This window comes from Poeciliopsis prolifica, unplaced genomic scaffold (genome assembly GCF_027474105.1).
Source record: "Poeciliopsis prolifica strain line A6 unplaced genomic scaffold, Auburn_PproV2 SCAFFOLD039, whole genome shotgun sequence".
NCBI classification, from domain to species: domain Eukaryota; kingdom Metazoa; phylum Chordata; class Actinopteri; order Cyprinodontiformes; family Poeciliidae; genus Poeciliopsis; species Poeciliopsis prolifica.
The window spans coordinates 4,559,891-4,583,421 of NW_026562414.1; the positions used below are offsets into that span (position 1 = coordinate 4,559,891).

General features: G+C 37.3%; 1 protein-coding gene across 3 annotated transcripts in view; it reads left to right on the forward strand.

The window, feature by feature from the left end:
• The window catches only part of LOC129375284 (exostosin-1), a 188,843-nt gene extending 166,652 nt beyond the window's left edge, over nucleotides 1–22,191 (forward strand). For 2 of the 3 annotated variants that reach the window (XM_055054268.1, XM_055054269.1), the window contains 7 exons: nucleotides 7–139; nucleotides 4,971–5,089; nucleotides 5,823–5,918; nucleotides 10,475–10,567; nucleotides 15,882–16,042; nucleotides 17,897–18,068; nucleotides 21,068–22,191. In XM_055054268.1, coding sequence (XP_054910243.1) covers nucleotides 7–139; nucleotides 4,971–5,089; nucleotides 5,823–5,918; nucleotides 10,475–10,567; nucleotides 15,882–16,042; nucleotides 17,897–18,068; nucleotides 21,068–21,253 — 960 coding nt within the window. In that variant the 3' untranslated portion in view covers nucleotides 21,254–22,191. Of the gene's footprint in view, nucleotides 1–6; nucleotides 140–4,970; nucleotides 5,090–5,822; nucleotides 5,919–10,474; nucleotides 10,568–11,789; nucleotides 12,240–15,881; nucleotides 16,043–17,896; nucleotides 18,069–21,067 lie in introns of those variants that run through there. The other variant, XM_055054270.1, reaches the window with a different exon arrangement.
• Nucleotides 22,192–23,531: the final 1,340 nt, after the last annotated feature.

A 23,531-nucleotide genomic window follows, 5' to 3' on the forward strand; every position in this document is an offset into this window, starting at 1 on the left:
CTCCAGATCATTCAGGACAGAGTTGAGTCTCACGTGTCCAGGAATCACCTGCTGTGGAACTTCCTACCTGGCGGTCTCTTCGCCTTCCCACAGTACTCAAGTGATCCTGCCCAGTTCCCTTTCTACTATGCCATCCTGGGTGAGCTCTGAGTCTCTACAGATGTCTTCCAATCACATTAAAAATCCTCAATAGATGAATTATTACCAATATCAGCCAGAATGTCTTCAGGTCTCTCATGTGAAACCAGGTAAAAGTTTGAGTTGTGTACAGAAATCTTCCTTGTGTTGAGGCTACTGGTAACTAGCTGCTAATACCATTGCTAGCAAGCTAGCTGCGTTTTTGCATCTGGTGCAAAAAGGAGTGAATTTCCACAAAAAAATATATTTTGATTTATGAAAAATCAATTAATAATGTTTTTCAGAAAAACAAGGAAATTTCTTAAAATTTGCTTAAAAAATGTAAAAAAAAAAAAAAACATGTCAGAGTTTCAAAGGTTGACATTTTTTTTAAGATTTCTGAGATTTATATCAAGGTTCTGGAGTTTTTTTTTTTGAGCTAATTTTAAATTTTTGAAACTCAAGAATTTCTTTGTTTTTTTTTCTAGAAAGAGTCCTAGTCTAATCCTAAAATTTGATGGTGTTTTCACAGAAATTGACTCTTTTTTTAAATCCAGCTCTACTGCGGCGTTATACGTTATTGCCAATTGGCTGGGCGACATTGTTTTTGCCCCGGGCTCAGTTCTGGCGCCAACACAGCTCAGTGCATTCTGTGAAAAATAAACTTTCTTCTTGGCACTACAAGAGTTAAAGCATTATATTTATATATTTGGCTCAGTCGCTGTTTGTGATGGAAAGGTCTAAAATCCAAAGATTTGGTTGAAGGTACACAAAGGTACATCTTGGAGAGGGTCAGCCGATTCCCCTCATGAGAACCGGAGCCGAGGGTGTGATTTCACCTTGGGTAGCCCGTTGCACTCCATCTGGTCAGCCCGTGTTTGCCGCATTGGCCAGGAAAACTGTAGGAAACGGAGAGCGCAGACAGCTCAGAGGGAAAGTAATGAAGCGTGGGCAGCTGGAGCCAAGAGGCGCGCCGTGGTCCACCTACACCGCCCACCACTGGAGACAAACGAGCGCGAAAGGTCCTTGGAATAAAATATCCAGGCTCCTGCAAGCAAGTCTGAAGTCAAGGACTAATCTGTTGTTTGTTTTATTTAGTGCATCCGCAGCGAAACGTGAACAAAAGAACAAAAGTGAGCAATCTGCTTGTGGATGTTTTCAACCCTGATGTGGCCTTTAAACATCCCCAGGTCACTCATTTAAGGCCATTTTAATTCCTACATGGGACGACAAGCACTGAGTGAAGAAAGAAAGAAAATCATAACGTTCAGCGCAAAGTTACTGCAGGGTTGCAGCCGCTTTTAACGTGGTTGGAAATTTGTTTTTCTAACAAAAACGTCCAGATTAAAGCTGCAGTCCTTCACTTATATTATTGCATTTTTAAAGATTTGGTCAAATTATTACATTTTGATGTATCATAGAAGTTAGAAAAAAAGGAAAGCAAATTTCCTCCAAGAACAATGAAATTTTCTAGTTTTTTTTTTAGAAAACTTTTGTTGTTCAGAAATGTCCTTGTTTTTTTCTAGAAAATTTCTGAGCTTTTTTTTGGCAATTTTTCAACATTTGCACGTTTCTTTAGATAAATTAAAATATTTCTAGTTTTTTATTTTTTTGACTTTTCAAACTCAAAATTTTCCACATTTTTTCTATAAAATGTATGAGATAAATGTAACAATTTCAGTTTTTTTTCTTGCAAATTTTCGACTTGTTTTTTTCTAAAAAAATTTTGATATTAATCTAAAGATTTCAAAATTTTGCTTTGAAAAATCTCGTAGTTCATAAAGTTCCATGTTTTGTCAACAAAATTTCTGAGATTAATCTAAAGATTAAGAAAAAATTCTAGCAAACTTTAAAATTTGGCAGTTCAGAAATTTTTATGTTTTTTTTCTAGAACATTTTAGTTGATTTTTTTTTTGACTACTTTTGGCAGAAAATGTTCTCCTCCTTATCTACCCGTCTGCAATGGCTCTGATCCATACAGAACTGTTACAACATGGTCACAGTTTTTTAGTCACATTCTGCAGCTTCAATTGACTGAATCCATTTTTCCCAAGCATATAAATGAATCTTCTTAAGGTTTACAGCTGAACGTTTCTCCCACATTGACGACATGTTGAAGATAAAAAGTCTTAATGTTTTGTAATGTGAATAGAAATGGTGCCGGACGGCAGCAGAGTTTGGAAACTTTCAGCTGCAGGCTGCGTGGGTGTGTGTGAGCAGCGACCGCAGCGATTCTCCGTGGACTCCGGCTGTAACTCAGATCGATGTTTGTCTTCCTCCCAGGAGTTGTGGACACTCGGGTTAGGAGGTGCAGAGCAGGGAGCCATTTTGTTTATGCCTCTGCAGTAAATCACTATTTCTGCCGCTGCTGCTGGGGGAATAACTTACCGTCAGCGCCGCGTGTTCGGCCGTCTCACTCTGCTACCTTTCCATAACTTTAGATGGCAAAGCAGTTGCAACTTCTGCCATACATTTTTAAAAAGTTTGACCTGCTGCTCAGACGTTTTGGCCTGAGGAGCAGGACGAATATCCGGATACGATGGCAGAAGCTCAGCTCGACTTCAATTCAGCTGTTAGAAATAACAGAAAGTCGCGCTTCATTTTCCCTCCACTCTGTGAGGCAGTTAAGAAAAGCACAATAAAAAGATTTAGTTTATGGTTGTAATGTGAAAAAAGTGAAATGCTCATTAGCTTTGCAGCAATGACCTTTCGGTGAGCCGCTGGCCATTTGCTCCTTTATCAAAGTCTTTTAATTTGAAAGTATTTTTGAAGGAAAAGGGTAATTGTGTAATTATTGCTCATCTTAGTCGTTCCTGTGATTTAGATGTGATCGATTAAACCAAATGAGTGTCTAATGACGTGTTTTGTTCCATAATGTGTGACTTTAATGAGGTTTTTCTCTTTTTAAAAAAAATTATTTTTATGGTTGAGATCATTTTAAAAAAGCAAAAAGTGCTTCAATTATATTGTTTAGCCTCTATTACAGCATAAAGGTAAATATCAGCTGGATAAAGATACTTTCACACTTCAATTTAATTAAAATCTTTAATATTTCTTTAATTTTGAAATTGGCTGTCCATTGTGATGAATCATAGTTTTTTTTTTTTATTTATTATTCATTGTTTTAGGTTAAAACATGTCATGATCAATTGTACCAGATGATAAATTGTCTCAGAAATTATTGCGATAAACAATAATATTTTTCTTTTGAAACTATTTTCAGGTAATAGTAATGCAAGAACACATGCTCAAAAATCAAACTTTAAATTCTAATAAACATTTAACTGGAACTGGGAGACATTTTAAATAGACAAAATTAATTTATTATGCGATTAAATGATTTATTGCTTATTCCAATGAGAAGCATATGGAAGAGGATTAGGGCCACCCAAAAGAAATAAAACAGTTCTGAGAAAAGTCAGAATCCTGAGATTAAAGTCAGAATTCTTTTTTGTTTTTTCCGGTGGCCCTCTTCCGTAGAAGCCATTCTATAATCAGATAAATGAACTTTTCTCAAACATCAGACGTGTTTCAAATCGACTCATTCCAATTAAAACCGCCCTGTGGAAGTCGACTTCAAGCCGAAGCGATTAAAACTGTACCATATTAATATTAATCAGAGCAGCGTTGCTCTTTCCAGGAAACCAAAAGCGGGCGCCGTTTGTGTGACCCCCACAAGGGCAAAGCTCCAGCTTCCATAAATACCAGCAAGCCCACCTGAGATGGCAGATTGGAGGCCGGTGTCAGCGAGATGGATGGAGCTACACTAAAGAGCACTCCGGCTTCACTTATCCATGAGGATGCGCGCTCCCCCGTTCCCAAACACACTGCTCTTCTGTTCCCACATGCCTGCGGCCCCGGCCTGCTTTGGCTCTTCTAAATATTAAAACGTCTCTGTGTGTGTTTCCACATCTTCCTCCATTTATCTTTTATACATTTCTATGTTCATTGTTAGCTGCTCACCATCTTTCCTTCTCATAATTGGTCACAAGACCAAAAGTAGAGAGACCCAAAAATTGACCTCCAGTCAAATACTTAACATAATTTCACTCAAGTAAAAGAAGAAATTACTTGAGTAAAAAGTACTGATCAAATTATCAATCATTTAATGTTTTGGATTTTTAAAACGTCTTCCAGTTCCAGTCTTAATTGTTGATCATAATTTAAAGTTTATTTATCTTTGTGTTCCTGAATTATTGATGCCATTACAACCAGTATGCTACTGACAAATGGTCTCAAAACAACAATATTATTGTTCATTGCGAAAACGTCTAGGACGATTAATAGTCCAGAAACATTAGTCATTGTGACAGGCCTAGCCATGCTAACTAGCTTTAGCATTAACGACAGGTTGTGGTAACTTTGGAGCCGCTGAAGTTTTGTTAAACGAAGGTTCAGGAAACCGATCGTTCAGAGTTTTTCTATTTCTAATCACCTCAGCTGGAGAAACGTTCCCTGATTTCAAGACGTTTGCCTGTAATCCCAGCCTTTTAGCTGTTTTAAAAATTAAATGCAACTAAATGTCATTATTATAATTTGTTTGATTTATGGCCAAAAAGTAAAGCACATCCTCTGATCTGAGAATGTTTACAGCTTATGTAACGAGCTTTAGGTTTTCACAACGTAGAAATACTCGGTGAACATCAGATGAGCTGCAACAAATAAAAGGACCAAAATCAAACTGATTGGACGTTTTTCCTCCTGCGGATTGAAGTGGAAAGCGAACAGATATGCTGACGTCTGATGAGAGAAGCAAAGATCAGGATTAATTTGTCCAGAAATCTGTGGTGGAGTTTGAAGAATTGCTCCATCTGCTCATCCTGCTGCACCGTTTGTTTGTGTTTGTGCTGCAGGTAAGAGCCCGTCGCAGCAGTTCACAGCTGTGGTCCATACGGTAACTCCGCTGCAGGCCCAGATTTCCCCTGTGGTGAAGCTCATCATCGCTGTGGCCAAGTCCAAGTTCTGTGCACAGGTTGGAAAATGGGTCCAAACTGTCCCAGGATCAAATAATGACCCATTTATGGGAGACAACCGTAATAATGCTCCGACCTCTGAGGAAGTTAGCTGCAGGTTGGAGCCTGCAGAGTTTGAAAATCAAGTTGAAGAAAGTTTAATCCTATCTCACGATTTAAACCGTTTCCATTAGGAGCCATATCAACAGTCGGAATGTTCTTAAAGGGCCAGTTGAATATTTTTTTAAAACATTTTAATTTATAAGTTTTTAATTCCTTTGAAAAAATAATCGTACCGCATGGACTTTCTCTCTTTTCCATTTTTAAACCAAAAACTTTAATATTCCTAATTTACCTCTGGATTTTTTGTGTGTAGCTAATGATGCAAAATGGCTCCATTTTCAGACATTTTTCTTTGTGTAATTGGTCAGTTTCAGTCAGATTGGATGTATTTGATGTCTGTAAACATCCATTTTCCAGTCCTGCCACAGATTAATAGATGGAATTTGACTAGACTTTGACTGGACCATTCAAACTAAATACATCTCCAAGAAAAATGGCTCATTTACAGACTTTACCAGAGCAAAAATCCTACATTTTTCCAAATCACATTTTTAAAAGTATCCAAAATGAAATATAATTTAAATTTTTGTTGCAATTCTGTGCTTTGTTTTTGACTCCACATGCATAAAATAACATCCAGATGCGCTAATAGCAGCATGTCGACCAGTTCCCTGTGTTTTTCTCTTGCAGGTTGTGGTTTTGTGGAACTGTGACAAACCTTTACCTCCTCGCAACAAGTGGCCCTCCACCAGCGTGCCTCTCACTGTCATCGAAGGACAGACCAAGGTAACAGCTGCTGGCTTTTTGCATCCATTACTGTGTGGAAGTCGACTTCAAGCCGAAGCGATGAAAACATCTATCTGCACTTTAAAAAGATACTCACCAAAAGGTGCTCCGGGAAATTAAACCTCCACATTAAAGCCTCAAGACTTTTTTTAAATACAGCTTTCCATACAAATCTTACATGAGAAGCATCTCTTCTTCCATAAAGTTTCCTTTTCATCTCCTGGGATTTGAGGTTGTACTTTAGGTGTTATTTGATGCTTTTGATCAAAATCCTGGTTGGTTGAAAAAAAACAAAAAACAGCTTGTCGCCACGGTTACACATCAAACCGATTGTCTGCAGGTAAAAAGGTAAGAGCAAAAAAATCCTTTCAGCTGCACTGGGTCCAAAAAAATGAATAAATCTGAGCTAAGCTAACAAAGTAAAGAGTAAAAAATGCATCTTTTACTGAGTGTTTCTATAAATTACTGTATTTTGTCTCTGTGGATTAAGTTGGTTTTTATGAAAAGAAAAACATCAGGTATTTATGAAGATATTTCAGTTTATTGTGTTCACTGACGAATGTTGGTCCAAGTTTGATGTTTTAAAGTCTTTTTAAAACTAGTCCTGAGCGTCATACGTTTTAATATAATTGAAATTGGACAATCAGTAGTACTCACAAATTTATTGTATCTCCTTTTAATTTACTTAAACGGACCTAAAAATTCAGATTTTGCGCCTTTTGGACTTTCATTTGGTTCTCAAAACAAACCAAAACGCTTCAATAAAAGCACCTCGCTGCTTTTTGGTTTCTGGAAAATTTGTCACTTCAAAAAATTCCAAATTAGGTCACCTTGTCCGTTGCCTAGCAACCCCAGCAGAGTTCTGCCCGTTACTTAGCAACCCAAGTAATCTCAGTTTGGTCAGCTGGTTTTACTGCTGAATGCGATGAACAATGGCTGCTGGAAAAGATACGTGTTTTGTCATTAACATCCACAAACCACTTGCTGGATTCTTTTTGTTTGTGCAGGAGGCTCCACTTCTGCTTTTCAAAGATGTGTAGTTCTATACTGCATATCTGCTTGACGCTGTGTGTGTGTGTGTGTGTGTGCGTGTGTGTGTGTGTGTGTGTGTGTGGGTGTGTGTGTGTGGGTGTGTGTGGTGTGGGTGTGTGTGTGTGTGGTGGGTGTGTGTGTGTGTGTGTGTGGTGTGGGTGTGTGTGGTGTGTGTGTGTGGTGTGTGTGGGTGTGTGTGTGGGTGTGGGTGTGTGGGTGTGTGTGGTGTGTGTGTGGGTGTGTGTGTGGTGTGTGTGTGGGTGTGGGTGTGTGTGTGTGTGTGTGTGTAAACGTTCAGTTTGGCCTACAGCAGGTTAATTGGATTTAAAGTGAGAAGATGCTCTAAACATTTGATTCTGAAAAAAGATCAAGCTCAGAATAAAATCTCATTATCTCAGGTCAGGAGGTCCACAAGTTATAAAATACATGTTTTACATTGTTTACAAAAAATGATTCTGTTTAAAGGAGCATAAAAAATCTCCTTTAAAATCTTTAGATAAGGAAGAGAAAAGTGAAACTTTTTCCCATTGAAAGCAAATCAAAAACCTGCAGAAAAGGTTTTAAACGTAATCAGAGCCGCATATTTGCAAAATGCCTGCTGTTAAACGTACCAGAAGTCCTTTAACAGAGCGAAGGACAGGATGAATGACAGTCTAGTTTGATAACCATCTGTCCTTTGCCATCACATGTTTTATTATTTCTGGGTAAAACAAACACTTAAAGCAGTGAAACTGAAGGATTCCAGCTTTTATCGTGAGCCATAACAGTACAGATCTGCGGTTATTGTTATTTGCAGCATAACTGGGTAATAGTCTTTCTTGAAGAATACCCAGAAGCTGAATAACCTTGCAGCTGTTTTGAGGTACTTTTACACTTTAAATTGTTCTAATTTTCTCATTAGTTGCGACCGTTCAGCCTCTAAAACACACTGAACCTCCCACGCCACCTCTATGTAAACGTCTCTCTGTGTGTGGCTCTCGTCTCGGCGGCTAATTGCTTCTGTTTGTTTTCATGTAAATGTCTCCCCCCCTTGAAAAACCGGAGCGACGTTTCCACGGGTGACAGTAAAAAGCCTCTTGCGGTGCGTGAGGTCCTGTAATTAGTCATGTGGTATATTGTCGTGCTGCCAGGACAGATGCTCTCGCGTGTGTTTGCTTCAGTTTCTGTTTGCTCCCGCTGTAATAACGACAAACACGCACGCTCAGAAAGTGTCATTTGTCTCAACAGGGCGCAGCAGCACAGTAATTTGTTGTTGGTTATGACTGTTTCTACTCTATAATGCTGAGTGTTATACTCCATCAGCAAACCTTTACTTCTTCTCTGTTGCCGGGCTCAGACGCCGCTTCACTCCGCTGCTTTTAATCTCTGTCAGATCAGCTGAAAAACAGGAGCCCAGCCTGCAATCACTGAGCTGCAACCTTGAGGCACGGTGACTGTTTTAAACATTGTTTCAAAGGAAACATCAAATCCAAACATATCAGCTTCGACATAACAAAATTAATGGGAGTTTCATGCATAATTTAGCATATAAGTGATCATAAAATGTTAATTATTAAAGAAAATAACACTCTTAACACTGCAAATTCCCAACTGATCTTAAATCTGAAGACATTTACGAGATGAAAGCCGATATGAGCTGCTACCAAATATGCAGAGAGGGACGGAGTGAAGGGAGGAGATGAAGATAACAGACCACTGAACCGCCAGAGGTATCAGATGGATCCAATCTGAGTCCAGAGGCAAAACGCATCGACGGCGGCCGGATCGAGGCAGTGGGATGGGACGGTTACCCAGACAGCTACAAACCTGCCGTGGAGTTTGATTCAGCTGATAAAACGTCTCAAAACCAGCATTTACTGTAGCAAGAGCAAAATGTTTGAACTGGTAAACAGAAACGACAACAAACGGAGTACAGATAGAAATACGAGTCTATGAAGTGCTTAAAGACGTGAATCCATTTTGTCTACATGCTTCCTGAAACACAAAGTTCATCAAGTTTAACATTTCTTCCTAAATTAAAGTTGTTAACACACAATTCACTTGCATATTTAATGATCTGTCTTTTCTGTTCTGGGCTGCTGATTATTTTATCTAAAAGTCCATTTTTGACATTTTAAATGATCAAATAAGACTCTAAAATGAAGAAAATCTAAGCAAAAAGTAAAATTACATCATTCAGTCAATTTGAGCCTAAGTGTTTGTCTTCCTGGCTGAATTTATCGCCTGACTAATGATTATATGACGCTTTAATCCCAAAAAATAATCTGTATTGTGAAATTGCACGTCTGCTTTAAACTGCCGTGTTTTTAAAATGTCTTGATAAGTTTGAACTCTGCGTCGAGCGGCTTAGTAATCTGAGATGATGAGCTTTGAGATACTTACAGACATCTTTGCTAAATAACTCTTCAAACCATTTCCAGGAATTGGACAGCAGCTAAAACGAAGATTAACTTAATTGGCATCAAATCATGGCTAATTCAAGATGAAACCAACAAATATTACAATAGAGGCGTGTTTTTAAGGATCCTGGGTGAAGAAAAGTGCAGTCGAACTCAGCCTGCATGCTAATGCATCATGCTAGCACATGTAGTAAAGCAAACTAGCTTTCTACTTTAGGCCTGTGACTTCTTAGAGTTTTCCTTTTACACGTTAAAAATGTAAATAGTGATAACTTGTTTTTGTAGGGTTTCCTTCAGTGGATCATAAGCCTGGTGGGCTGCCAGCTTTTATTTGTCCAACAATTGTAACAACAATTATCAACATCGACGGATATGAAACGTTTATATCGTGTTAAGTTTTTCAACCAAACTCGGCGCACATGACAAACTTTATTTAATTGAAAGTTAACAAAATAGCAAATTAAATTAGTACGTTAGAAATTATCCAGAAAATTATTTTAGGGAAGCTAAATGTGACAAAGTTAGCTAATGCGCTAATTGAAAAATTAGCATGTAAGGCCTACAGGTGCAGTAGAGTAACCAATCAGTGAAGTTTATCATGACAGTACAGGTTATAAATTACATAAATGTGAAGTTAATTCACCAAAATATTTTTAGTTAACTGAATTCATGTTTCTTCAGAATAATCCTGAGACGTATTTGACATTTTAGGTGAGGAACCAGAACTTTCCTTTTCCTCAAACATCAATTTTTGTCCCTTCATTTGTTCTCCAAACAAACAGTTGAATAATTCATGCTTTAATTACGAGTCAATAACTTCAGCGGCCATCTTTAGACTGATGGATCTGGGTTCACAATGTTTTCTGTCAGGCGCTGAATTGATAGTCACACAAAAGCTATTAGGCGCGCTCGCTGATCGACAGACCCACAGCTGGGGGTGAAACAACTATTTGTTTATTAAGTTCAGATTTTTTATGTATCTCTACAAATAATCATTCAAAAATGAAGTAAATGAGATTTATTTGACCTTTTAAAGCTGCTTTGTCTTCGTGGGGCCTGCAGTTTTCCTTGTTTTGGATTCATTAAGCTATAATAATGTTTGACGGCGTGAGTTTTTCTCTGCAGACGATGAGCAGTCGTTTTTTCCCGCACAACGACATCATCACCACCGACGCCGTGCTCAGTCTGGATGAAGACTCTGTTCTCTCCACCAATGAGGTGAGTTATTGATTAAACACCAGAGAACTTGGACACAAATACTTCATCTAGAAAACAAGGTGCGGCAGCCATGCTGTCAGCGCACAACGCCACCAGCCACAGATTACAACTTCTGAATTAATCTCTTCACATTCGGTCCTGTCAGTGCAGCGTTCTCCCACCCAGCGAAGGGAATATAGTCCCACAACCCTATAGCAATATAGGCAGCACAATCACTCCTTACAAACTGGGTAAACTGAAAAGCTAGTTATGCTAGTTAAAGACATTAAAGTGTCTTTAATGCTAAAGACACCTTAGCATTAACAGAAGCTAATGCTAAAGTGTTAACTTCAATTAAAATAATGCCAGTTTGATTCTAGTTTAATGTTTTTAAGCTTCTGCTAGCTTTTTGTTAATCAATTTACTTAGCTTAGCTTAACAATTTTCTGTTTTGTTGTTTGTGTTTGTCCACAGTTTAACATTTGAATTTCTGATGCATTGAGCAATATAAAAAGTAAAGTTTGACCCAACATTCAAACATTAACCTTAAACATTAGTTCTGCTACAGCTAAAGCTCTGTACCAACATGCTAATTAGCAGACGCTAATGCTAAAGCGCTAGCTTTAATTCCAATTATATCTTCCTTTAAAAGACTGCAACCTTTGAGCACCAGTTTAATTTTGACTTCATAATAAATGTTCTTTAATGCCATCACTCCCAGCTGACTAATTAAAGAAACTTAACAGTCGATGACTAAAATGTCAGCACAGATGGTGAACTTTACTCAACTAAAAGTTTACAAATCAACCTAGTAAATTTGTGTAAAAGGAACAAAAGTTAGCAAAAATGCTAAAGCGCTAAACTGAAATTAGCAGATTATCAGAAGTGTGCCGACCACTGTAAGCGTTAATTTTAAAAAAGAAATGTCTGATACATATCAACCAATAAAATGTTCATACTTTCACAATCACATACACTTAAAAAAACAACGAACAAACCAAAAGCTATTTTAGACATTCAAAGTCAATGTTTGTAAAACCGTATAAAGCTGCAAATTAGAAAAATACCTGCAAACATTTATTTTTAACATTAATAGGGAGGTAAACTATATCAACAATAGGATATTACAATAAAACAAAACCACTCAAAAATCCAAAACCTCAATAGAAAGCTCACTTTCAATTGAAACTGGGACAATTTATTTTTTAAAATAATTTTTTGTCCTCTATGATCTCTGCCCCAGTCTCACTTCCAGTCGGTGCCTTTAGTTGTCAGCCAGCAGGAGGACGTGATACCTTGACACAGTATTGATCCAGGCTGAAATGGCACAAGTCGTCCACGAAAAGTCATGATCAAAATAAACGAATTACCTCGCGCTGCTAAACAGTGCAGCAACCACTCAGAGGTAAACAAAAGGGTTTTGTTTTTAAAAGGAAGCTGAACCTGCAAGAATTTGGTTTCTTTTTCAAAATTCCTGTGATAATGACTTTAAAGACGGAAGAAAAACCTGAAAAGTGAAGAAATGGAGAGGAAGGAGAAAAGATGGAGCAATTAAAGGGACAGAATGCATAGCAACAATTACGGCTCAAAGAGGAAAGTAAAGAGCCGGCTGAATAAGATTTAATAAAAAACAAAGTGCTTTCATGGAGTCAGGAGTTTTGCTAGAGCCATTACCTCAGCGTCTGTATCATTACTCTGTTAGAGCACATAGAATATATTTGATTAAAGCCTCAGATGTTGCTTAAAACAGAAGATGAGAAACAATCCAGTGGCATTAATTTAAATAACCGTGAGCCGTATCTATTTTAAAGTACAATCTGACGTTTCAGTAAGTTTACTGAAACTAACAAAAACAAAACAAAATCACCAGCAGATTCACCGGATCATAGACTCCTGTTATTTAATAAGACTTAATCAGATCAATTGTGATGAATCAGTTAGTCAAATAATCGCCAACTAATTTAGTAATTGATTAATCTTTATTTGTAGTGGCTCAAAATATGGTGAACATTATATTCAAAGCAGTATCTAAGCTAAAACTGTCAAACATATTTACATTTAACAAGGGAACAAAACAAACTTTGTAAATATGATCTGTCACAACAAATGATTCTCGACAATAAATTTTCCTATAAATTATTGCGGTAGATGATAATAGTGGTGTTTGGAGACCTTTTTTGAGAAATATGATGATCAATAAACTAAATTCTAATGAATATTTAACACTGTAACTGAAAGACATTTTAAATATCTGAAATAAATAACAAATAAAATGAAAATCGGCGAGTTGAGACCGAAGAACGAGACTGAAGACTTTTATCCTCCAGTTTTTGGTAGAAAAAGAGGAAAACAATAAATGATGCAAATGGAAATAATTGATTTTGTTCTAATTTATCGTGATTAATTGATTTATTGATTATCGATTCAGTCCTAGTTCTACCTCAAACTCAAGCTGCACAGTTTGAGCTTCACCCGGTTCAAAAAATCTATCAATCACATTTTGCTGTCCAGTTAAAAATTGATTAATGGGTTTTCATTAATCATCATTGCATTGATGTTGCACCAAGCAGAAACAAATAGGGTTTATATGGAGCAACAAAATACACAAAAGGAATGGCAATAAAATATTTATTTTCTTCTTTAAAAAATAGATTTGAATTGTATTTCCATGAGCTAATTTTTTAATCCGATTAATTGATTAATCAATAAAACAGTCGATAAATTAATCGATAACCAAAATAATTGTTAGTTCCAAGTCGGAGGAGTTGCTTTCTTCCTGAAAAAAGGAGAAATAAGAAGTTAATCAGAGGTGTGACTCTAATGCGCTCACTAATTCATCACTCCTGCTGCCCTTTCAATACGGTCAGGGAATCTCCGCCACCTGATTGAACATTACGCCTTCATTAGCATTTTTCATACTGCATTATTTCAGCAAAGCTTGACTTTGCCAGTTTGCTTATTACATTATTTCAGTGAATTAAATTTGTTTTATTCCACTAGGAGAGATTAGACAAAGCAGGCGCCTCTCATTCGGCGCATGCATGCAGGAATCGGTGCAACTGCAGCAAAACTGCAGTTAACCTGAAAATGTTCAATTTGACGTTAATGTTATTGCAGCTTATGTTGGATTTCTGAATGTGAATTTAATTTCAATAGCACTTCAAATGTTTTCACCACTTCACTTTCTATTTAACCAGTAAAGCCAAAACACTAATTTACTTATATATTTTACTTTCATTGATTTAAGATTTTATTAAAGTGCGTTTATGAAACTAACTAAAACAAACTCAAATCATAGATATAACATCCTAAGTTTTGCCGTTTTACTAATCTAAAGTGAAATTGATGTTTTTTCCCCAGACAAGCAGTTTATAAATGATGGTACTCCATAATCGACACTTAGGTTGCTGCAAAATGGCGGCCGCAAAAGATAGGAGGAAACACCAAGGTCACAAACTTAATCCGCTTTTAGAAAATTATGCTTTCTGTTGAGTATTCATTACCCAATACTTTGACCTAAAAATGAACCAAAGTATGAAAAAATTAAACTGAATTAGACAAAAAGTCAACAGGATAAAAATAAATTACAACCCTGTTTCCTCTAAGAAAAAATGCTGAGTTTTTCCAAGTTTTCTTCCAAATAAATCAAATGCCACAACAGCAATATGTGAAAGAGAAAAACACTGCAAACTGAAGCAGGTATCAGGGATTACTTTGCCTTGTGCTTGTCTTATCTCATGACATTGGACACATTAAACCCAAATGTCAGGAGAGATTTGAAACAGATCTATTGCTAGACTGACCCTCTGATCCGTAGATCAATGTCGGCCTTGTAGGACCTATTAGTATGTATAACACAAAGTTGTACTTTTATCACTTCGTACGACATCTCAGTGACTTCTGTGTTAAATCACAGTAACTGAGCTGCATTCATTGCAAATTAATGGTCTAATCTTTAATGCCCCAACAACAGAAGTATGAATAAGAATAAGGAGTCCTGTAATCTGTCACTGACGCAGCATTTTACCTCTTCATCACCGAGGGGAAAATTAGATTTGCAGGATATTATTAATCCTTTCAGCCCGGCTGTGGAGACGTTTTGACGCGCTCAGACTCAACCGCACACGCCGCCAACGCACCAATTGATCGGCGGCTGCATTGGGAGCGGCAGCTGCAACCTTTCTCTCAGCTTAGCGCCGCCGCTTTACAGTAATTGCTCACACGATTCATGACAGAAGCCGCAAGGTATCACTAAAGAACATCCACTTTCAGGGCTCTCCTCCCCAACGCCGGCTCTTCTTCTGTGCAGTTGTGGTAATTAATTTTCTGTCCGCTTCCCCAGGTGATGAGCGCACGCCGGTGTCTGTGTAGCCAAGTATTTCATTATGTGCTGATCCCCTTATTCTCTGGTGTGTCTGCCCGCGTGTCTCAGTGGTGCTTTTGAATTCAAAGGAGGGTCTTTGTCAGGTGGAGCAGACTCCTTCAAGGACGGCCAGGTGCTCCACACAATCCCACATAAGGTTTCTACTTTACTGCTGGGTCTTTGTCATTGAAAGGAATTTAAATATTGTTTGTCTACTTTTGAAATCGTTTTGTCCTGGGGATTTTTTTAGTATCGTAAAAAAATTACAGAAGAATAAAGAAATAAACTTGAGTAAATAGGATTGAGGACTTTGCTAATTAAAGATCTAACAGGCGAAGCATTACAGTTTAAGAAAATTCACATTTTTGTACTTCCATTCTGCTTCTACTGTTTCTAAAAACAAACCAAGCGCATAAAGAATTCACCGAGCTGTTTATTTCAGCAACAAGTCAAATTGTTTGGTCTCTGACAAATGATCTGTTTCAAAATGTGGAGTTTTATTATTGCAATATTTAGACTGGGAAAACAAAACAATAAAATGTTGAGTTTCGCCATCCAGTATCAATGCTTTAGCTCACATCAGAATTCTTTACGTTGCTTTTTGTGGCTGAAATAACCCATCAGAAACACCCACCAGGTAAAGCACCAACTACTGAATCCCACCTGAACAAAACTTACCCTGTCATATAAAACAGCTCCGCCTGATTCAACTCATAGTTTGTTACAGATTTCTCACACATCTATGAAGACGGTTTGACAGAAGAGAAACGTTCAGCTACATTAAAAGCTGCAGTAACTTCTTGACGAGTGAAGTCATTACATTGCATTTCTGTTTAGAGCCGGCTCCAAATCTTACAGTGTGCAAAGCTAAAGTGCTAAAAGAGAAAAAAGAAAGCAACTGCTGTGATTTCCATTTACCCTCAATTTCCTTCTCTTTCCACCCCGGCTCTCCTTGCCTTTATGCTTCCCCAGGTGGATTTTGCTTTTATTGTGTGGCAAAGTTTTCCAGAGCGGATTGTGGGTTATCCAGCGAGGAGCCACTACTGGGATAGATCCAGATCACGCTGGGGCTACACCTCCAAGTGGACTAATGACTACTCCATGGTACTTACAGGAGCAGCTTTTTACCACAGGTACAAAGCCCTGAATGACTTCCAGCTGACCTGAAAAAGCCCTGACCTTATTTTTATTCACAGACTCCTTCTCTTTTACTCAGAATATGCTTCTAGGAATACAGGAAACCGGCATGTAGTAAGATACATCCGATAGACACGTGTCTTTTAATTAACTGTTTGCATGTATTTCTGTTTTTCTTTTATCTAAACCACGGCTGTCCCAAGTGATTGACAGCACTAAGACCCGCCTCTTGGCTCTGATTGGTTGTTGTTGGTGCATTTCTTCAAACAGCATTGGTAGCTCAGAGTGGAAGTGGAGATTATTATCTGTCTTATAAACCGTCACAATATGGAGATAGTTTTAACAGATATGTAAAAAAAAAAGTTACAGACTGCAGTTTTCTGCTCAAGTGATAGAAATGCCAGAAGGAAGTATAATTTAAAAAGTAAAACTGCATAATACTATAAAACTAATGTGCATTTCTGAGCATCGACTAAAACTATTGAACAGTTTGAATAAAGATTGGAAAAAATGCTTCATTATAAATCAATTAAAATATTTTATAAGAAAAAAATAGCATCTTATGCTCTTCTGACTATAAATTTATTGAAATGTTATTTTTAAATTATTGAGAAAGTTTCTACAAGATTATTTAACAAATCAATTATTTAAATATTTTCTAATAATTCAGTAATCGAACAATCGCTATAAGTTGTTAAAAAAAGGTATTTGTTGAAAAAACAACATATTCAAACCAGTAATTAAGCCAAATCTGTACAAAACATATTTATATATTTTGCATTTAAATTAAAAAACGTCTTTGTCTGCAAATATGTTCTACCTAGAATTCATCCAGTTCATTTTTAGCTGCCACTTTGGCTTTGAATGCACCAAACGCTGTATAAAAAACATTAAGCACCATTTGCTGTACAATTATTAATGGATTAATCCAATCAATAGCCAGCAGATCAGTTCTACTCTGTACCAATGATAAGTCAAGCAGAAATATTGATGATAAAAGTATTTTTTAGCTGCAAATAATCAGGCTGTTGCAGCATTTAGGCAAATAAAATGTTTACTTTGTTGCTTAGAATGAATTGAAATGTTTATTTGCAACTTTTACTGTAATTCTAATGTATAAAATATATAACTGAAAACTCTTCAGGATGTTTTATCCATGAATCATTGCAGTTATTTACCGGACGTCAGCTGCATGCTGGCTGTGCAGACAGATGCTGTCCATTGTTCACAGTACGGCTCATTCTGTCATTATTACTGTTGGCTCTTTGGGTTGTAATTGTTCTGCAATCGGCTCCAAGCCAAACCTTTAAAACATCCACCTGACAGCCACATTAACCGTTTCCATTCACTGAGCTCATTTTGCTCATCTTCTTCACTAGAGAATTACGTGAAACAATATAGCTTTCTCTGCTGCTCTGTTATCTAAAAGTGTTTAAAATGTGATACTAGTAATGAAATTTGAAAGAACAAAATGTAAATTGGAGCATGTAGCAGAGCGGTAAATTGAACAGCCGAGAGTGTTCCTCTCCAAAGGGATTCCAGGCGTCTTGTCTCGCAGATAAACGGCTTTCTCTTCGCTCCATTGTTTGGATGCTGAATGCACCTCCTTAGTTCTTTTGTTATTTCGACTCTCAAATGCCAACAAAAGCAGACAACACAAATTAGAGGTGGTGTGTGTGCGTGTGTGTGTGCGTGTGTGTGAAAGAGCGAGCGAGTGCAGACCTTGGCAGGGAGGTAAAAGACCTGACAGTGATCTAGTGTTCCCACGCTGCGAGAGCAACACAACAGCAGCACTGAATTTAAAAGACCAGAACCCAGAACGCTGACGCTCTCTTCGCTGTGTGCATCAGATACTACCACTTCCTGTTCACGCACTACATCCCGGCCAGCCTGCTGACCACGGTAGATCGCATGGCCAACTGCGAGGACATCCTGATGAACTTCCTGGTTTCAGCCGTCACCAAGCAGCCGCCGATCAAAGTCACACAGAAGAAGCAGTACAAGGAGACCATGATGGGCCAGGTGACGCAGTTTCACTTAAACATTCACACAAGAACCCAACGCACTAGATCAATTACTTTAAAATTACTTGATTAACTAAGAAACTCAGCTTAGAGCTTCTTTTGATGTTTGGCCTCCATCCAGCAGAGGGCGCTGCTGGTCATCCTTAAGAGGAGCCAGTGGACACAGAAACAAAGATGGGGGAGCCAAACCAAAAAGGAAAAGTTTTAGAGCCATTGAAGATGGAAATAGAAACAAAATGAAAAATCAATTTCTGCCAATTCTGAGGATAATCTCTGAAATTTTCTAGAAAAAACTTGGACATTTATGCTTGAAAATGCAAAACATCAGCTGGGAAAAAACTAAGAAAATTTTAGTTTAATTAAACATTTTCCAGAGAAAAACATTAAAATGAAATAAAATATAATTAAACTGACCTTTTGTTAATTATTAAACTTATAAAAATGTTGAAATCCGGTTTTGTGTGCTGCAGAATCAATTTCTTTGTTTTTAATTGAACTGGTGATGTGTTTTATCTTTAACCTTGGAGCAAAATTTAACACTCAGAGAGAATTTAGAGACCAGATTACCAAAATGACTTTAAAAGTCTTTAGCATGTAGCAGAAAGAGACTAAATGAATTGAAAAAGAAGGTTTTGTTTGCAGGATAAAAGTAATAAATTAATATAGGAAAGTTAAGATGAAGGACCAGAAGAAAAAATGAGGATTTATGAAAAAACTATAGGATTTACTGAACAGCAAACACATTTGTATTCAAGGATTCTGACCAAATAAAATACTGGAAAATATATCTATTGAACTCTATAATGATGCCATTGCCTGCTACCGCCATGCTATAAATGTTAAGGTCTGTGCTGTAAATCATCCAGCGCCTCAAGTGGAGACTGATTGCAGCTCTAAGGCGGCACAAGCTCTAAGATTTAAAAACCAAAGTGAGTTAGCAGCAGATTGAGTCAGAAACACGTCACTCTATCATTAAACACGTCAGGAAGACTGTTTTCTTCTTCTGCTCTTTAATGAGCTATTGATATGTTCCAGGTCAGTTTCCCGTTTGAAGGTCTTCCAAATTAAAGACTAGATCCATTCACCAGAGCTCTACAGTTAAAATAATTCAGATAAAAATCAGAAACATTTAAAATGGGATAGACAATTTCCATTCGCATTTTATGAAAAGCAATTTTGTTTTTTGAGGATTCATAATCTATTTTATTTATGGTTTTGGTTTGTGGTTATTTCAACAAAAATTTTAATAATTTTTGTTCAATTATTACTTTTGGATATTTAAAATATCTGATCCAGTTCCAGTGTTGAACGTTGGTCACAAAATTAAAGCACTTTTGGCCTCAGAGAGGGAGAACATTTTGAAAATGGTCTCAAAATTACAGTTTAAATGTTTATCGCAACAATTTCCTGAAAAAGAAAACTACATTTGTCATCATGTTGGGCTTACCAATATCCACAACCAGATACTTCAATGTTTCGGTAGAAATTTAGTATTTTGCATAGTAAGTTTACCAAATTATATCAATCAGTTTCTTGAGAATTATTGTGGAAATTACTGCAAAATCAACAAATCCCTGCACTTTTTTATTGCAAATTTTTCTCCAAAAATGTCAAAAACTTTGCTTGTACTATGCAGCTGCCTCAGCCTTAATTGATATCAGATTATTATCTATGTGAGTAAATAAGTCTCATTTATTGTTATAAATACATATTTATATAATATTTCCAGATTAGTACGACAAACACTATGATTTATATGACAGAAAATCACAAAAACAATCACAAAATTCTGGACAAGATGTTCAATTTTATTTAATTTTGAGGCTTCATTGATATTTTAACAATTTGTGATCAGGTTTCATCAATACATTCTGGCACAACCGGCCCTTTAAGAGCATTCAGGATCTGGATTTGGCCCAAAACGAAAATGAGTTTGACACCCGTCGCACAGGAAAGGCCAACATGTGCCGTGCGTGCGTGCGTGTGTGTGTGTGTGTGTGCGTGTGTGTGTGCGTGCGTGCGTGCGTGTGTGTGTGTGTGTGTGTGTGTGTGTGTGTGTGTTGACGTGGCCAGCTCAACGTCAGGTTCTGATTGATGGCCTGACCACAGGCAGGACGATGACTCTGCAGTATGAACTCCATGATTAATGTCTTAATTGTGAAGGCAGCACAGCAAACCAAGATTTAGCCCCGACTTCACTCATTTCACTTTTCCTGCCTCTCAACTGTTGATTTGTGACTTTGCTTCAAGCAACGCAGGCGAGACATTTAGCACCAAGAAGGTAAAAGTTGCCGAAATGTTTGGGAAACTTCGACCCAAAGGAACAACTTCAATGAACTGATGATGAGGAGTTTTGTGTTTTTGGAGGAAAATGTTGATTCTAATGCCAAACTGCTTCTGTCACTTGATTTGTTGGAGTTTAATTATCCTACATGACCTCCAGCAGCCATTGGCTCAATCTCTTCACCCCAAAGCCAAAGCTGATTCTGCTTCCCTTGAATTTCCCCTCAGCTGCACAATCTAATAGAGGGCATTTCAAATTCAGGACCAAAGTATAAGATATTAAATGCAGATGTCATTTACAGACTCCTGAAGAGGATCAGGGGCACAAAAAAAACTGCTTTTTTCCACAGAATTCAGATTTTATTTCTCAGAATTAGGATTTCTAGAAGAGTTGGAAGGAGGATTGCTACTGGGTTGGTATCAGGGTTAAATTAGGGCTGATACTGGGGTTGGTACTGGGGTTAAGTCAGGGTTAGTATTTGGGTTAAAGGAGGGTTGTATTGGGGTTGTAAAAACTTACAGCACTAAAGTAGTTGCACTCAAATATTTTATTTATATTACAACCACACCAGTATTTAATTCGCCTCGACATACTTTGGAAGTCACCACTGCACAGCAAACATTTTACTTTTACACCAATTTTAATCTATATGCATTTTTTATTTGATTATTTATTTTCATTCTCCCTTTTCTTCCTTTATTCTCTACACTCAGGGCTCCAAAGCATCTCGATGGGCCGACCCAGATCATTTCGCTCAGCGACAGACCTGTATGAACGCCTTCAGCCGATGGCTGGGCTTCATGCCTTTGGTGCACTCCCAGATGAGGCTGGACCCCGTCCTGTTCAGGGACCAAGTTTCTATACTGAGGAAGAAATACAGAGATATTGAGAGACTCTGAAGGCAAAACTCACACAGAAACTCAGAGCCTCATCTGGAACGTGAGCGGTTCTGGAGGACAAAAACAAACGAACAGAACAGGATTCTGTGAGAAGAAAAACCTGCAGGCAAAAGATCAAAAAGTGGAGAATACAGAGGAGAAATGATTGCTTGTTTTTATGGAAAAGTGTGAGAAATATACGGTGGAGAAACAAGAAGTATGCCAGTCAGAGATATATAGATGGTCACCCACAACATTAAAACCATCCGCATTATATGGACAGAAGTCCTGAGAAAAGTGACAAATAAATCTGAGTTTTTGTTATAATTTTGAGTTTAATATTCTCATATCAAAAGTCCAAATTCTGAGTTATTTTTCAGAATTAACTTTTTCCCCCAAATTTTGACTTTTGATCTCAAATTTGTCAAAATTCTGAGAAAAAGTCAGAATTGAAAACAAAATCTGAATTGTTATTGGTCAACAATTTGATTTTTTTTTATATCAGATTAAAGCCAAAATTATGAATAATAATTTTAAACAGAATTTAGACTTTTCTCAGAATTATTCTTCTGTAATTACATGTCAAAATTCTGAGAGAAAAAAAAATCTGAATTCTTTTTTTCATTTTTTTTCGTACTGGGTTTTTGTTCTGCAGTGATAAATTATGACCAGTTTTAATCTTGTGGCTGATCAGTGTATGTGAATGCAATAAAAACCTAGACATATTCTAGATATTTGCAATCAAAAACAAAAAATGTTTAATGGTTTGAAGAAAGTTTACTGTGGAATATGTTTAGAGGTTTTACAGGAATGAAAGGTCTTGTGAAGATGTGTACAGAAATCACACAACAAGGACAAAAAGAATGAAACTCACAGACTGTATGCCACTTGTATACTACTGTAGATTTTTGGCAGCAGTTGCTCGCTGTATGAAGCCAATAAAAATGAAATAGAGATTATATAGAAGAAAAGAAGTTGTCAACTTTTTTATTTCGTGTTTATTATTTTGTTTCCAAACAAAACTTTAATGCTAACGAGGTCTAATCCAAGTGAAGCAATCTGAAAAAAAAAACTAAATTCCCAAACTCAAAGCAAAACACATATGTAAGAAAAAACATGATGTGTAAGTAGTGAGATTCTGTGATCTATGCAAAATTCACAATTTGCACATTTTTGTACATCCATTTAAAACATCCCAAGCTCTTAAAAAAGAACAAACACCCAGACATTTTTTGGCAATAAGTTTATATATTTTGGTGACTAGAAAATGAGCTGTTTCAAAAATCTCCCTGTAAGTCACATTCAACCGGTACAGCACCATTGCCTAGCAACCCAAGCAGAGCTCCAGCACGTTTGGTCAGCTGGTTTTACTTTTGTATGCACTGTACAATGACTGCTGGAACAGACAAGAGTTTTGCTGTTACCATCCGGAGACCACTTGCTGCATTGTTGTTGGCTGTGCAGAAGTCTCCACTTCTGCTTTTCAAAGATGGACGGTTGTATAATTGCACATCTGTTTGCAGCCATGCGAGAGCATCTGTTGAGTTGGAGTCTGTGGCCATAAGACACACTGCCAAAAAATGATTTTGGCCAACAAAAGACTGAAATCAAATGTAAATAAAATTAGTTAAATACAAAAATAAACCTAACTGTTATGGTTCAACAGAACTTTATGTTTCCTCAACTACAGAATGTGTTAAAATAATGGAGAGATGAGATACAATAATTAGTTGCAGGTGTTTCATAATTCTCAAGGTTCACTGGGAAAGTGAGAAGCCAAAGTTGTCAAAAACTTGAACATGAATTAAACTCTAAGACGGATTCTAACAAAGATGTAGCTCAGAGGGAGTCAGACACCCAAACAAATCAAATCACAAACTCCTGCATATTCCTTCTTTTGTCTGAATTTACTCCGACTGAATGAGTCGGTGGAGCAAAAACAGAAAGTCTTCTGACAGCCAACAGGAAATCCAGCCTGAATGAATGCAGATAGTTTTCTCTTTCTTGAAGACGCACAAAACAGACCTTTCTCTAAAACGCTTTGTCTCCACCGTGATCAATACGGTCAGCGTTATTCACTGGATGTGATCACCCATGTGTTCCCCCAGGAGGTAAGCGAAGCCGTTTCATTTTTCATCGTTTGGACTTACTGAACATGAACATGGATCTGCTGATGTAAGAGGAAGTCAAAGAGATGGGAAAAAACAGTCTGGCCAGGGGAATTGTAAAAGGCACAGGTAGCTTTTAAATGACGTAAAAAAGGAAGAAATTTGGGTCTCCCAGGAGATCTGCTTGAGAA